The sequence below is a fragment of the Neofelis nebulosa genome, chromosome 1 (assembly GCF_028018385.1).
Source record: "Neofelis nebulosa isolate mNeoNeb1 chromosome 1, mNeoNeb1.pri, whole genome shotgun sequence".
NCBI lineage: Eukaryota > Metazoa > Chordata > Mammalia > Carnivora > Felidae > Neofelis > Neofelis nebulosa.
In genome coordinates this window covers 195591346-195608465 of record NC_080782.1, presented here as the reverse complement: position 1 = coordinate 195608465, position 17120 = coordinate 195591346, and the positions used below count along the sequence as shown (strand labels likewise).

The 17120-nt window shown below is 39.0% G+C and overlaps 1 protein-coding gene across 9 annotated transcripts in view; it reads right to left on the bottom strand.

Annotated features, from left to right (window-relative positions):
- Positions 1–17120, bottom strand: part of KLF12 (KLF transcription factor 12) — a 447719-nt gene that overhangs the window by 69164 nt on the left and 361435 nt on the right. For all 9 annotated transcript variants that reach the window (XM_058682966.1, XM_058682944.1, XM_058682929.1 and 6 more), the window contains one exon: positions 4703–4765. In XM_058682966.1, coding sequence (XP_058538949.1) covers positions 4703–4765 — 63 coding nt within the window. The remainder of the gene's footprint in view (positions 1–4702; positions 4766–17120) is intronic.

Sequence of the window (17120 nt, the reverse complement as noted above, 5' to 3'; positions counted from 1 at the left end):
ACTATATTTGGAAATGCTCTGTCCCTCCCTAAAGGGGAGCTTTCTGAGAGGTTTCTGCGTCAGCTTTCTGAGAGGTTTCCAGTATCAACAACTTCAGTGTCTTCCACTAACGATTAAGGCAAAAGGTTTAAACAAGAAGTGCTCTTACTTTTATGAAAAAGATACATACTAGTTATAGCCTTCAGGAAGATTCTGTGGAATCACATCTAACATTTGCAACTGTAGGCATTTAAATATTTGAGCTCATTGTAGCACTATACAGCCAATAATAAAGCAACACAGTGTGAAAAGGTTCTTTCTGCTCTCCACAAGAATTTGTGACACAGAACTTTCTCATATCCAAATGTGAAATGTGATTCACACTCAGAATGTGTCATAATTTGCATACACTATTAAAACTGGGACTTCTTTGTGTATACAGCTACATAACATCTCAGACACGTTGGTAAGAAATAAACCATAATTGAGACGGGTGGTGACAGCATCCAACTGGTTAGAGCAAATTACTTCTATTATACTGATGATAATTCCTGTTAATACTTTATTTTCTGTCATTATATAAATAGCCCATAAAATCTCTATTATGTAATGCTCACAGCTACTCTTACATTAAGAGCCCTGGATGCATGTTTGGGTACCAAGCATAACTACCATTACAACAATCACCAAAGAACGATATATACCCAAGTCCCCTATAATTTCAGGAATGCAGCAGGATAGAGGGTGAAGTGAAGAGGAGGGAAGAAAGGGTAAAAAGATAAAAATGAGCATGTATCCATACATATGCCTTTGGGCTACTCAAGCTGATCCTGGGAATTTCTGGAGCTGTATATCAACTCTGGTGTTCAGCTCAGAGATATTCCCCACCAAACCCCTCCCTGTCCTGTTCCAACCTACACATACACACCAAACACAGATTCCAGATCTCTATCATATCTCTGAGTATAAAACAACTGGAAGATGACATGGAAACAGCCACGCTGTGCATTTGATATCAGAATATACCACCTTTACCCCCCAAAAATCTGTAAAGAACAAGTCTCTCTGCACATTGAATTCTCTTAACAAAGCTTGCCTCCTTTCCCCGCAGTGGAGCAAAATATTTTTTTTCCTGGCATTATTACATCCAAGAGAGTAGCAAACGCCCTAAAAAAGGTTTTCATAGTTACTGGACAAAGGAAGGTATGATTACCTCTACTTAGTGTCAATGAGGAAGGAAAGAGGGAAAGAGAAGGGATATGCACATGAAATACAGAATGAAATTCACATGCTGAACCTCAAATGCTTCATCAATCCTCAAATCCACAAATATTCCTATAGTGGAGTTGCAGCGAGGGGAGAGCCGTTCTGATGGACAGAGTTTATGTCTGGTTGGACTGCTACCTTTGATTAAGTGAATATTAAATGAGTTGTACACTGATCTCATGTTCTTCACTGGGGTGCGAACATACCTGTCATGAAGTTCTTACTGCCATCACTCTTTAATCCCTGGAGGTCAGCAGACAGCTACAGCAAACCTGGCTCCATCCTAACATCTGTCATTGCACCCCTTACATCCTGGTGCTTTCATCTCCTCCCTGGATACCTACATTTGTTACCACATCCTCTTTCCATTCCAGCAGGTTTGTTTGCCTTGAACAGACGTTCTTTTCTTTCCACACATTTCTTCAGTTCCAGAGAGAAGAAAATGCTGCCACAGGAATGAGGTCAGTGGATGCGTCCTCACATACTAACATTATGCAAAGGAAAACACTACTTAAAATTTTAAACCATCTTCACTCAATAATAAACACTGGTTTCATAACTCAACCACAGCCCCTGGCATTTACAACGTACCAATTGTCATGCATTTCCTGTGCATAGCTTATAAGTTCAAGCCTTTTCATGTTTTAGTGAGGCTTAATTGCTTTTCTAATGAACAATATTTTTTAACTGATTGGAGCATTTGCTAATCCAACTTCACAACATCACCCAACATCACTCACATACGGTGTTTGCAGATCTAACTCAAGCCAGAGCCAAGCTAGTGTTGCATATACCTCATAATTCTATTAAGTGTCCCAAACTTCTATTTGGGGAAGATCAACAGTCACGTTCCCTTTATCTCCATTGCTAGCGTGAGTATTTTAACTTTCTGAATTTCCAGAGCCAATCTTTCACAAAGAAATAGGAAGTGTTTATCACTCAACTAGATGTAGACACTGGGTGATTCACTGGGCTTCTTCCTAACTAGGTGATTTATTTCCATCTACCAGCCTCACAGCATTTACTTAAGGAAAATTCAAGGCACTATATATAATGGGGATTTTAACTAACTCGTGACCAAATAAAGCACATATTTTAAATCCACGTATGCTCCTACTATAGTTAATTTAGAAACATCTCCAGGTCCTTGTTATGAATTTCAATATATATGAAAGCAGTAACTCAACCCTCTGCTTTTCCTACTAATTCTCGATCTATCATATATATGTCACACACACACACACACACACACACACACCCCTCACCTGCAAGAGAGTCAGCTCCTTGAGGACAGAAACCAGGTTTTATTTATCTTTCTAATCTAGTGCTTTTCATAGTGCCAGGGACTGTAAATAAATGCTGCTGAATAAATAAAAGTTGAATTTTCTCAAGGCTAGTAGTAAAAATCCTTTTTGTTTTTCATGGATTACTTCTCTGGAGATAAAAGTGGTTTAAATTTACTCACCAAATAACGTGCTATGAATTATGTAGGAACGAATTACCATTACTCCAATAGTTCAGAAAGGACGAGTGAAGGAAAGACTATTTGCTATTTACTCAGCGATCGCCACTTAGCCACTGAGAAATCAGTTGTTAGAACGTCGATGTGGTAACTATCCATGTTGTACTCTACCCATTAGCTCACATTGCTCACTGGAGCATCTCGTACTCTCTGTATGTTGTAAAGTTCCTTTAGTACAGTATGCCTTGTACTGAGAAGGAGTATCAGTTCTGTGCGGTCAAGAAAGAACGTGCTCTCTCCTCTCCTTTTATGTAATGGGCATCGGCATCATTATTCTCTCAGCTTTCCAGGTTTGGCAGGGGACAGTATGCTTTAGTGACTGAGAGAGACCATGAGGATGCCCCAGCTTTTAGACAGCGTGTTCCCTGTGCTCTTATGTCCCCCTCCATGAAAAAGAAAAGCACAATATTTAACAACATCACCAGGCTATTGTGAGCGTTAATTAGATTTAATGGGGGAAGGGAGGTGAGCTGATTACGCACTATTCAAATTCAAAGAATCATTATTTTGTGTCTAAAAATAATCCTGACTTAGGAACAAAATTAATTTGGAAGCTCAATCTTTGGTAATCATCTTCCCATACTTAGAAAAAAGTTTTTAATCACAATCCCATTCTAAGCACAATCCAATGAAGTAAAAGTGGAGATCTGTGAATTTCCACAGACTTTTGAAGGAATACAGTACACGGATCAATTTTTTATTTTCCTTTTCTTTCCTTTTTTGAAGCTACACGATGTGTAGAAAGGTTAATTTTGTGGAATGGAGTCATGTAAACAAAGTACATTAATTTTTTGTTTCACATGAAACGTTTGTGAAACACTTTAAATTACTTCTTTGAAGAATTAGTAGTTGAAGTTTTGTGACTGAAATAACTTTTTAGGTCATTTCCTCTAAGTTCCATTTATTTTTATTTTTTTCAAGAACTATTCAGTGAAAGAAGATCTTCGATCCATGTCTTAATCCCTGGACCTCATGAATGTTACCGTCCACGGAAGAGTGAATTCTGTACAAGTGATTAAGGATCTTGAGATAGGAAGATTATTCTAGGCTATCTAGGTGGGCGTGAAAAGCAATCACAAGTGTCTTTGTAAAAGGAAGGCACAAAGAGATTTGACTACAGAAAGGAAGGAGACAATGTGGTGGCATGGGAAGCAGGTGGAGAAAGCCATGTGATGTGGGGCCATAAGTCAAGGAATGAGAATGGTCTCTGGATGACAGAAAACACCAGGAATGGATTGTCCCCTAAAGCCTCCAAAAGGAATCAACCCACCTGACACCTTGACTTAGCCCCATTAGACTCCTTTTGGATTTCTGACCTCTGGAACTTTGAGAGAATAAATTCTTTTAAGAATATAAATTCTTTTAAGAGTATATTCTTTTAAGCCAAAAAAAAAAAAAAAAAAAGAGAGGGAGAGAGAGAAAGAGAAAAGAAAGACAAAGAAGACAAAAAGGTCTTCATATGCCCTAAATTAAAAAAAAAATCCCTAGATATTTATGTCTAAGATCAGGGAAAAAATAATCTAAATAGCAATCATCAAAATTAATATAATAAATGAACTTACTATGAAAATCTTTATAAGAACTGAAAGTTGGTAGCTGAGAAAAATCTGAGTTGTTGCCTATACATCACTAAAAAGCTTACAATATCTTCCAAAAAAGGGAAACATTCTTTAAAAATGTAACAGTTAATAATCCTAGAAAATATACCATATCTGTTAGGAGAAAAATGTTGCACTCCGGTTTTGGTGAGTTTTGGCTGAGAAGGAACTTTATCGCTTTTATTTAGAACTTTCCAAAGGAAAAGGAGACTCTGGTTCAGTTGGCAGAAATGTATTCTTTACAGAGAAGCGGAAAATTTTCTCTTCCGTTTTAACAGAGCCCTATTGAAACTTCCTATAAGACTCGCCAATTTTCATAACTTAGATATATACTCACCAAGCAAACTTCTGATTATTCATTCGATTTCCCCGGACCCTTGATACTGGGGACGGATGTACTCTGTAGGCAGATGAGAATAATCCAGTCATTAAAAAAGCACATCCCTGATTACAAATGAACAAAAGAAAAAAAGATCTTATTTATAAATGATCTCTTGTAGGTATGCTTATTGCAAAATGCCCCATAATCTCCTCTTAGGAAACGAATGCAGTTCATTCCTAGGCATTCACACCTGCAGTCTCTCTTTCCTCTTGTAGCGCTTTTGACATAATAACGACTTGCCACAAGGTTCACTAAGAAGACCCCCCAAATGCAGAACCACCAGTTTTAGATGAATGACAGATTCATTCGGTCCAACAAAAAAGTTACTGACTAGCTAATCTTTGCCAGGTTCAGAAGTGGGTAAAAGTAATGCAAGGTCTGATGTTTGCCTTCAGTGAGTCCAGTCTGCTACGTCCTCCCACAAGGGGTATCAGGTATCAGGGGGACTCTAAGTGCACATTCCCTGAGTCAACTAGTAGAATTCAAACCCTAAGAAGCAAGATAATGAAGGAGGTCGGAATATGCTACCCCCAATACGCTACTTTGGCAGAAGGATTATTTTGAGTTGGAGACAAGAAACAGCAGACACAGGAGGAGGTCTATACTCTCCCTTTATATGCCTAAAAATAAGGACATAAATTTCCCTTTAGTAAAGAAATTTTCATTTGTAAAGGGGTCCCGCCCCATCTCTAATACCGTGAAGTGCAACACACAACTCTTCACCTGTGATGGTACTGAGATGTGGCTGAGTCAACAATCCTTATTTGCCATGAGTTTCCCCCATCTGTTTCCTAGTTACCTTCCTACCATCTACCCGACTAGAACTTTTACACCCCACCTTTTCTTTTGACTCATCACTTCAGTTTTTCACTCTTTGCTAAATGGTATATAAGATCCAAATTTTAACCCCTTTGAGTTACTCCTCACAGAGTATTCCTGAATGCATGCATGTTATATGTATATACAGGTTTTTTCCCCCTTCTCACCAATCTGTCTTTTGTCAGTTTGTATGTGTGTGTATTTAGTCAGTTGGTCTTTTGTCAGTTTAATCTCCAGGTCCGCAGACCTAGAACCTGAGAAGATAAAAGAAAAGGGTTTTTTTTTTTATTTTTCCTTCCACCAAAGTAACTTCATCCAAATGTCCAGGAACAGAATCTGAGAATGGGGGAGGAAGGAAGGGTGAGCAGTTACTTCCAGGAGAAAAGCTTTCTAGGTGTCATGCCCTGCAGCTGGGCTTTGAGGAAGGCAGTCAATCCGAAACTTTAGCTAAATAATGGCGAAGCAAAAACTATTGTTGTACAAGCTTTCAGGGTTAGAGTCATCTGCTGGAAGTTTGTTATTTCCAAGAACGGCTGATATCTTCCAATCAGGAGCTAGTTGCTGAAGCTCCACCTCTTTGTGGGTCACTCACTGGCAACACAGTATGCCCTACTTCCTGCTTCCCTCTGGCCAACTTCCTGCTTTGTTCTACCTTTACTAGGATTTGTGAGATCTAGGCAGTCTTTCGGCTTGTGTTATCACTACATCCCACACATTTCTCTTATTTGCAAGAGAGCAAACAGAAATTTTAAGCTGGTCTTTAAGTCAGAACCAGCGGCTCCAAGATTCATTAGAACCCCAGTTCTCTATAGCTGTTTAGCACGTGAAAATTATTTCCAAACAGTACTGTTCCAGCCCCTGAGAAGGGCCAGATGCAAACTTCCTGTAAATCCAGAGGCAGACTGCACTTTGCACTCGGAAGGCTTATTTCTTCCAACATCCCTTATTAACATTCTTTTCCTCACAGCGCTTCTCAATGGCTGCTGCAGCTGGGCGGCTCAGCACAGATTTTCTGCTCTGCATGGGGGAGGGGATGTTAATTATGCAGAAAGATGGAGAGAGGCCAGACAGCCCCTCTGGTGAACTGTCTCATTCAAGCACGGCCCACTTCCTGCTGTTTTTGCAGCTACAAGGATCACCTGTTGGTCTTGGCATCTGGCCAAACTGGGGCCTGGCGGAAATGACAGACTCAGCTAGAAATGAAAGCCAGCTCATATTCCGGCACCCCAAATTGGGGAGAGAGAAAAAAACACGCCACAGAAATGCATAAGAATTATACAAAAGGTAGCAAGACTCATTTTTTTTTTCTTTTCTTCTTTCTTCTTTCTTTCATTCTATCTGTTTGAAATACAAACATCATAATGGAATTGTGAGCCAAAAAACGTCTCCTCAGTTAAATCCCCCTGACCTAAGTCCTCTTAACCTTCTCCACATCCCCACTAGGGTGCCAGAGTCCTATTGCCTAAATAAAGTTCTAAGGAGTAACAGCCCAAACACTCACAATTCTTTAATTCACTCCACATCCTCTGACCAGATGAATTTTCATGACAGAAGTATATTCTTCTTGAAGCTTCTTATTCATATATCAGTGGGAAAAAAATGGGCTTGTTTAACTTATAATTAAAATATTCCCTAGGTATTTAGATCTTTTAACAAAATCCCACTGATCCATAGTTCAAATACTGTAAGTAGATAATTTCTATCATGGTTTAGCGGTCTACAAAGAATTTCATGACAGTGTGTGTATGGACAAATAATTACAAAGTTTCTTAAATGAAAATAGTAAAACAAGGAAGCTTTTTTTCCTTTCTGAAAGGGAGTAAATTGATAACCTGGAGCTTGCTTCATTTGATGAAGTAGACCATAAAAGGTTTGCATTTCAGCTACTCCCCAAATTTTATTTCTTTAAAAGGATACGCAGTGTTTTTGTGAGCTCAGTCTACACTGTGGCACTTCTGGCCACCACCTCCCTTCTTTCCACAAATAGCAGCCAGGCAAGGTAGCAAAGTCAAAACCCCGGTAGGAGAAACCACCACCTCATCTGCATGTCATGCATTATTCATGACCTCCTGATTCCTGCACCTGCATCTAGGCAGGAAGCTTGCAGGGAATGTTCATTATTCTTCTTTTAGCCTCACACAGGCTCGATTACTGCTAAGCCACTTTGTTCTGTAACTAAGGGTTTCAGGCCTTAGTACTAACCGCTGGATATGGAAAGAAGAAAAAAATCACCATGCTGAAGAAAAGAACAATTTTGGTTGTTGTGCAACATGTATTGAATCCTACAACGTGCTCTTCTGAGACTGACAGTTACTGTCAGATGGAAATGCTCACATTTGGTGATTTACATTACATAGAAAAAAGGGAAGCCATACCATTAAGGCCGTGTATAGCAACTGTTCTATTTACATACACTTACTCATCTAAGGCAGACAGCATGTCTATAATTGTGCCCAACTCAGGGCTTAATTTAGCCTCCTTGCTACGCATGTGGGAACTTTTTAAATATCTTAATACAAAAATGGTTCTTTCTTCTTTGGGTATAAGCTGCAAAGAACCTGACCCTCAAGTCTTGTATTTTAATGACTAATATTTATTGTAAATCAAGAGAATATGATCACTCTGCTTTTCAATGTTTTTATGAACATTCCTGAATGGCTAGTTAGTGGCTGGAGGTAGGATAGGAAATCCAATACTCAACATGAATTACTGATTACTAATGAACTGCTGGGGAAAGATACCATCTACTTTTTTACTCTCCCCACCAGGAAAAAGCTATGCAGCTTAAATCCAATCTTACAGTCCCAAATGAAATTAGGATGATGTGAAAACAAACTGTGGGAGGCACCTGGGTGGCTCAGTCAGTTAAGTCTTGATTTTGACTCAGGTCATGATCTCGCGGTTTTGTGGGTTCCAGCCCTGCATCTGGCTCTGTGCGAGCACATGGAGCTTGTTTGGGATTCCTCTGCTCTCTCTGCCCCTCCCCTGTTTGAGCTCTGTCTCTTTCAAAAAAAATAAACAAACAAACAAAAAGTGCAAACTGTGGAACCAGCCTGCCTGGGATGGAATTCTAGCTCCAGTACCTATCAAGAGAGTCATGTCCTCTTAGGGCAAGCGACCTAACCTCTCTGAGCTTCACGTCCCTCATCTGTACAAATGGAGGCAGAAAAGATGGCCACCTCCGAAGACTGTGAGACTAAAATGAGTTAATAGTTGTAAAGCATTTAGGACACCGCGTGGTGTCCAGGAAGCAGTGAATACACATTGCCTATTATCACTAGCAGTATTGATTGGATTGGAAAAGACTGGAAGATGAACCTAGAATATCTGATTCCAGGGGACTGAGATAACAAATGTGTTGTAAGGACCTGTGGTCTTAACTACTATGCTTATCTGACTTCACTAAAGGCAAGAAAGTAACAAAGAGAAATGAATACATATAGAGTAATAAGAACCAACGACTGTGGTTTCTAAGGTATGGCTTACTTTCTGGCATCTAATTTTTCTGTTCTTTATTAGAAGATCTATCTTCTGTTCACTAAAATTTCGTAATATTTCAGTTATTTCCCATCCAAGAACAAGTCAGTAATCACACCAAGACGAAATCACTCCATTAACTAAACCCTAACTATGTGCCAAACACCATGCTAATTTCATCAGACACATTTATTTTATCCTCATATCCTTATTATCTACATTTTATCGTTGAGAAAACTGACTTAGAAGAGTTAAGTTACTTGCCAGGGTGACACAGCTAGTCAACAGCAAAATCGGAACTTGAACACAGTTATGTTTGACTTATGCTATTCCGTGTGAACCAATCCTATGAATTCATATATATTCCCTCCACACTACCCTAAAGGATGCTAATAAAGTGAATTAGTACTAGGGGCTTTTATGAGAGATTGTGCATTTAATTAGGGCCAACTGAATATTTTATAGTGTAAGTAAATGCAAAGGGAAAATACTAGTTATCCTGGACTAAAATTGGCACTGAATGAAATATTAATCATTCAGGTACTCACAAGAAAGTCATATTGGTTTACCCACTGATCATCCTTCAGCTGCTTATGAAAATTTCTTATCAGTGTTGCTATTTAAATACATTATATATGACAAGTGTAAGTTTTATTTTTTATTTTTTTTACTTTATTTTTGAGAAAGATACAAAGAGCAAGCAAGGGAGGGGCAGAGAGAGGAGACAGAATCCCAAGCAGCCTCCATGCCATCAGCACAGAGCCCAACGCAGGGCTCAAACTCACGAACCATGAGATCATGTCCTGAGTCAAAATCAAGAGTTGGATGCTTAACCAACTGAACCACCCAGGCACCCCCACGTGTAGGTTTTAGATACACATGTACATCTAAATATAAATTAATTATAAATAGGTATAATTAATTCCAGCTACATCCACTTCCTTCCCATTTTTTCTAGAACCCAATTCAATCTAACTTCAAAGATGAAACCATCTTTTTCTTGGTCATCAGCGGCTTCCATGTTTTCAAATCTAATGGTTAATTCTCAGTCCTCATCTTCTCAAACTCTCAGTAGCAACTGCTGTAACTGATCACTTTCTTTGCAAAGCTTTTTTTGCTCAGCATCAGGGACATTCTTCTGCCTTTCTCCCTCTTCCTTTTGCCTTTGCTTGAACCTCCTTTTCTCATTCTTTTGAATCACAACTGTTGGTGTGGCCTGGGGATAATCTTCCTATGACCTTCCTCTTTCTTTTTTCAACTCACTCCCTACTTGAAAGAGTCTCCAATGTGGCTACCCTCACCTCCTTGATGACATCATCCCCTCTATGGGCCTTAGATGCCATCCATATTATAATAACTCTCAAATTTCTATCTCCAGCCCAATCTCTATATCTTCTCTAAATACTAGACTTGGGTTTTTCAATATTAATCTACCCCTTTCAAAAAAAATTTTTTTTAAACGTATTTCTTTCCATATCTTCCCAGACATAAAAATGCCAGCATCATTCACACAGTTGCAACGTTGAAATAATACTTGAGTTCCTTCATGCTCTCATGCCTCATATGTTAGGCAGCCTGCTTAATACTGAGGACAATCAGAATAAACTATTATTTCACAGACCAATAAAATATTTATTGTAGGTAATTACTCATCTAGCAGGATTATAGATTTTCATTATCAAGATCATGAGAAATTATAATGTACATTTTCTACTCTTCAGTCCACTTTGTCCTATTATATAATAAAATTATTAGTCCCATATTTTCATCCATAAACTGTTCTAATTATTCAACATAATACACACTGTAACACCTCAGCTTCCTAGATTTGTGAAAGAAAAGATTAGTCTAAAAATAATTCCACAACTATTTGTAAATCTCAGAATTTTCTTATACACAATCACATGAAAGATAATTTTAAAGTACTTTTAAAGTAATTCTTGGTATTGCTTCCTTCTTACATATAATTGTACTGAATACAAGTTCTCAAGATTACTCAGGTTAGTTTGGATGCTTTTATTGTAAAATATATATACTACGCTTGACCAAATAAAGATATGTGTGTGACTCCAGCATTTACATTAAGTGAGCCCTATTTATTGTCAGCTTTTATCAAGCTAGTGATTAGATGAACATTAGAAATGTCATATATATATATATATATATATATATATATATATACACACACACACACATAAAGTTTATTTATTTATTTGAAAAAGACAGAGAGAACAAGTGAGTGAGGGAGGGACAGAGAGAGGGAGACAGAATCCCAAGCAGGCTCCACGTTGTCAGCATAGAGCCTGATGTGTGGCTTGATCCCACAAACCGTGAGATCATGACCTGAGCTAAAATCAGGAGTCGGATGCTTAACCCACTGAGCCACCCAACTGCCCCTGGAATGACATATATTTTTTAAAAGTTTTTTTTTTTCCTTCTCATTACACTGTAGTCTTTCTCTCTCCTGCAGCCATTGATACTATTGTTAGAAGAGTGGTCTAACCTTAAACATACTGAGTGAATGTGATAACTGTTTTCACTGTTTACTCTAACAGTATAAAATTTGTTAAAAATACAGTGTTTTGCAGGGAACAACATGCATTTCTGCCATACATCAACAGAATGAGCGATTCTAGTAAGAAACCATTTGGTCTGCACAATTACATCATATTAATTCATCCCAGTCTCATCTCCCAACATCTCCAACTACTCTCTCTGTGTCAGTGACACCGAAGATCCTCCTCCTTCTCTCATTACCTAGTTAGCAGACGTTCAACTCTAAGAAGCCACCCCAATCTCCAGGTCTAGGTTAACTCACTGTAAGTTCTCACAGCACGGGTACTCAGCACATGATAACTGAAGATAGTTTTGTTTTTATGTTTATTTTGTCTGTCTCTCCAAATAGACAGTATGCTCCAAGGGGGACAAGGGAGCTTTTCTCTTTTTGCTGTCGTATCTCTCTTACCTGCCACAAAGTGGGCACTCAATAAATAATTATTGCCGGATGAGCCTTCTTTCCCTACTAGACTGTAACTTCTAGGATGGATGGCAACAGCCATGGCTAAGTCACACCTGCATCCTCAGAGCTTAGCATGTCATTATTATTAGCAAATAAATGCGGGACTAAGGAGTTAGTCACTGGGGCAGTCAGCTGGGGAACAATAATATCAATCTTTCCTCTATCGGTCAGAACCATATATGCATCACTCACATTTTTAATTTATTTATTGTATACCTATTATTTATTCATTCATTCACATCTTAATTGAACATCTATCGTGTCAGATACTGTTCTAGATTCTTCAATCCTGTGAACTGTGTTGGATGACGGAATATTACACCTATAAAGAAATGTTTCGACTTCAAGGAGCCTACAGTACAACCATGAGTTTGTTCAGTAATTGTTCAACTGGCCATCACGTGCAATGTGATAAGTGGCTATGGGAGCAAATAAAAGGGTGTCTGCACTAAGTAAGCTTTGGAGTAGACCCAGAAGTTTCCCTAAGATAATATGGACAGGCAATGAAGGATGGAAATGGGCAGCAAAAATACTACAAATTGTTTTGGGTAATTAGAGTAAAGGATTTGGCAGGTCTACAGGGGCAAGAGATTATGTAATAACAGGGCCTTGACCAGGGACGGTCTTGTGTAGTGTGCTAAGTAGTAAACGCAAAAAGACTTAAAGGACAATGACCAAAGGCTTTTAAGGTTAGAATTGACACAATCAGATTTGTGTACTAGAAAAGTCATGTTGGCAGCAGTATTGAGAGTGGCCTGAAGAGAATGCATCATTACACAGGAAGAGCCATTGGAGGCCGACTGTAAAATTTTGGCCGAGCAGGATCTAAGATGGCAGCAGTAGACACAGTGGAGTGGGAATGGAGAATGAGGAAGAGGAAGACAGATGCACACGAAATGAGGTATATGCAAGATGTCAAGTGGCAAGGCAGAAAAAGGGAACAATTTATGGCTAACAACGAGGGCTGTGAATTGGTTGATCAGAGGAATCAATAGAAGGAATTAAGGTTATGTTTTGGGATTAAAAAAATACAGTAAGTTTCTGTCCATTGCATATACACATCTGGGGTTCAGCAGACAATTTTAAGATGAGAGATGGAGATGTGAGCACCCTTACTAGATAAATGGTCAGTGAGCCCTGAATTTCCCAGAGGCGGAATTTAAGTGAGAAAACCAGCAGACGAAGGTCAAGACACCAGGAAACTGTACATCTTCTTGCATGACTTCAAACCTCTCTTCCTACTCATTCAGAGAACGCCAGAAATCCCCACTTATTGATGGGAAGTTGGAGCTTCGTGATTCAATTTAACCTCTCATAACCAATATTAAGAGAGGGAAGACATGATCTCTTCTACCCTTCCCTTCATGTCAGAAAAGCTGAAATTAATCTGTTTTTCCTTCACTATTGTCTTGGCAGTAAATGGCCCCAACATCAATTCTCTCAAGCAACTCAAAATAAGGAGTCGCCCTTGACTGAACTTCGCTCTCCACCTGCAGCCCATTCTCAGGCCTGTCCACTACACCACCTCCATTCTATCTGCTTTACATTTCCACGGTCATCGACCTATTTTAACTCCTACCTGTCTCTTCACAGGACCATTCCCCAAATCTTCTCCTTCAGTCCATTTTCTGCACTAGAGCCACAATGATACATTTAAAAGAGCAGATCTGTTCTTCTCACTCCGCTCTTCCGTTAGTGGCTTTCCATTGCTCTTGAAATAGACCTAAATCTCAAGTTGGCCTACATGCCAATGATCTGGCGCCCGCTGACCTCTCCAGCTTTGTTCTCCCACAGTATCACTCTTCCTCACATCCTGCTCTGTGATCCAGTCGGCCTGGTCTTCTTTCACTTTCCCTCTCTTAGCTCACTGCCTCTGTGTGTTCTTCCTTTTGCACAGAACCTCCAACACCACCCCTTCACCTACGTAACTCTTCCTCAGTCTCATCTCCCTGACCAAACTGGACCATGTCTCTATGTTACAGACTTGTGTTATTCTCCCCATTTGTTCTTCACAGCACCTATCAGGGTTATATACAGTTAAATACGGAAGTGATAATTTGGGGTGCCTGGGTGGCTCAGTAGGTTAAGTGTCCGACTTCGGCTCATGGTCTGTGAGTTCAAGCCCCATGTTGGGCTCTGTGTTGACAGCTCAGAGCCTGGAGCCTGCTTTGGATTCAGTGTCTCCCTGTCCCTCTCCCACTCACACTCTGTCTCTCTCTCTCTTAAAAATAAACCATTAAAAAAATTAAAAAGAAATGATAATTTGATGAAAAGCAGGAACTTTTTCTCCTTAGCTCTCTACTATATGCCCAGAAGTAGGCCCTACACCTGGTACAAAGCAGGAATATATTATAAATGTTGCTCTATAAATAAAAGGAGATAAAGGAAACTCATAGTAGTGGCCTTCTAATTTTTCCTAAGGTTTGTTCTGGCACTATAGAGAAAAATAAATAGGTAAATGTATATATTTTAGCATTTAATTTTTATTATACTTATCTTTAATATATATTACAGATAAAGTATAAAGTGGAAGGGAAGCTGAGTGAAAGGTGATGTGGCCTGAGTGTCACCCAAAAAAAGCTTTGGCCCCACAGGAGATGGGTTCTTTAGATCCATATCAGCCCATGTCCACCACTGTCTGCACACAGGGCCCGCCCCAGGCCAGGAGGCCAAAGGAGATGCGGCCATAGCTTCTCCTCTGGAGAAATCTGTGGAAATGCAGCTGACACTGTGAAGAGACTGGAGAGATTCACCTGAGGTATGTAGTTTAGTGTTGAACCAGTGAGAATTTCTCAGTTTGAACAGTGGTACCATGATGATAGAAGATAGACACAACAGGGGAGCCAAGTAAAGAGTATCTGTGAACTCTCTACAGTATTGCTGCAACTTTTAATTCCAAAAATCATTTCAAAATAAAACATTTTGGAGTGTTATTCCTTTGCTGGGATAAGAATACAAACGATTCAGATCGTCTAAAAACTCCTTTTTTTCTGTTTTATTTAGTGATGTATTTTTTTCATTCTTTTCAACAGTTAGTTACTATTGATAATATGCATTCTATATACATTTACAAACGGAGTATGTGTGTGTGTACATATTCTTGCACACTTTTTTTTTTTTTTAAGCAAATAAACTCATCAACCGATTCCACTTTACCATCATGGTTTTTGTATGTATTGGGTAAAGAATTGCTAATAACAGGAAAGGTGGAAAGTGGTAGAGAGGAAAGAGTAAAAGAAAAAAAGATGAAGACACATTAAAAGGTTAACAGAATTTATGCCATGATGAGATTCTGGGGGTGAAATTTAGATTATGTCTAGAGAGCAATGACTTACATTATGGAGCTGACATTTATTGAGGTGATACAGACCCCAAATTCATGCCTTCACCTGAGATACCCCGATAATTGCTTCAATTTTCCACTTCGTTTGCATGTGAACTGAAATCCTTTGACTTCGTCGTTAGAGTGGATTGAGTTGAAGGAATTTCATGAACTGAAAGACATTCTGATTGGTAGTTATTCTATTTGTCACACTGGTAATGTCTTTTATTTAGTGTGCTCAAGAAAGTATAGTAAACAGCCAAAGAATGGCTTCAAATGCTTTTACTGCCTCCAGCTGCATTAGTTTTGAAATACCTCATTTAGGCTAAAAAAAAAAAAAAAAAAGAGGCAAAGTTAAAATATGTACTAGGATCTTTTTCCACCCCTAATTAGATCTATTACAATTTAGCATTGTCTCAAGAAGGTGTTATAGCTCACCGGGCTATACCATTTTTTGAGTAGGACACAATTTTACATGAGTTCGTTCATAAGCACAATGAAAACGGCATAAACTAGAATCTAAAGATGATAAGTCATCTCTAAGGAGAAAATGTAGCTTACATTTCATTTACAGTAAAATTTTAAATGCTAGAAAGACTCCAATCTGGTACTTCTATGTAACCATTATCTTTATTTTAAATAATGTGTTTAAAAGAAATGGGTTTGTGCATTCGTGTATGTGTAAATCCTGATATGCTTTTAAGTGAACATCAAATAAATCAAAGGGAATGGTATTCAAAAGATGGATTCAATACTAATCACAGAACAGTCTGATCTGTAGACAGTTGTAGAGGATGTCCCCTTACTGCCAGAACTGATGGTCAAGAAGCTAGGAGGACTTAAGGCAAAGGAGCCAGGAACTGACCTACTAGCTTATGCAGAGACCGTTCATTTTAGAATTTGGCATCTGAGGCCAAGGGCTGCCAAATACATCAATCAGTGCCCACGGGCTACAGACGCCTGTGCAGATTTGGGAAAGAGTACATGAAGTATCAGCTCGTCAGCTCACTTACAGAACTGGACAAACAGCGATGTGCCCACCATGCAGGCACTTCCAAATTGCACCAGGCCCTCTACAGCTGATCAGCATCATTTACACTAGTGAGTTCAAATTCACTATTCCCTCCCTCAGCCCCACTCTCAGCCACCAGTATTCTCCTTTCTCTGTTTCATGTAGTGCTGGCCCAAGAGGCTACAGGGTTCGTCCTGCAAAGACATGTGTTGGCTATTATTTTATTAACAAAAGGGGCAAATCAACGCAGAGCTGGTTTACTTATCTTGGTTATTTCTGAATTTGATACAGATCCCAACATTACTGTTCTGATTGCTTATGAAGCACCCTATTGTGATCGAAAAAAAAGATAAACAGAAAAGAACTGATTGAAAAGTAGCATTACTATGCCAACCAAATCGGGCAATAGTCAAGTAATCTAAGACATGGCCTATGACCTTTAAGGACAGACTACTGCCCAATTGGCTGAGTATCTACGAGAATGGGAAAGGTTAATAACAGCAGAAGATTAAGAACACTAGTTCTCCAAATGGAAGAGTTACTGCAAAATAGTAGATAATGGAATAACAGAAACACTGAAAATTTCAAGAGAGCAGAGAAAAGAAATAGTGCTTCAAGGTGATGATATAAGATTTGGCCCAGGTCTCACAGGATATGACTTTGGAGGAGGCATGGAGAAGCGGCCAGGTGTGCAGGTGAGGAAAACACTATGAGCAAACAGGAT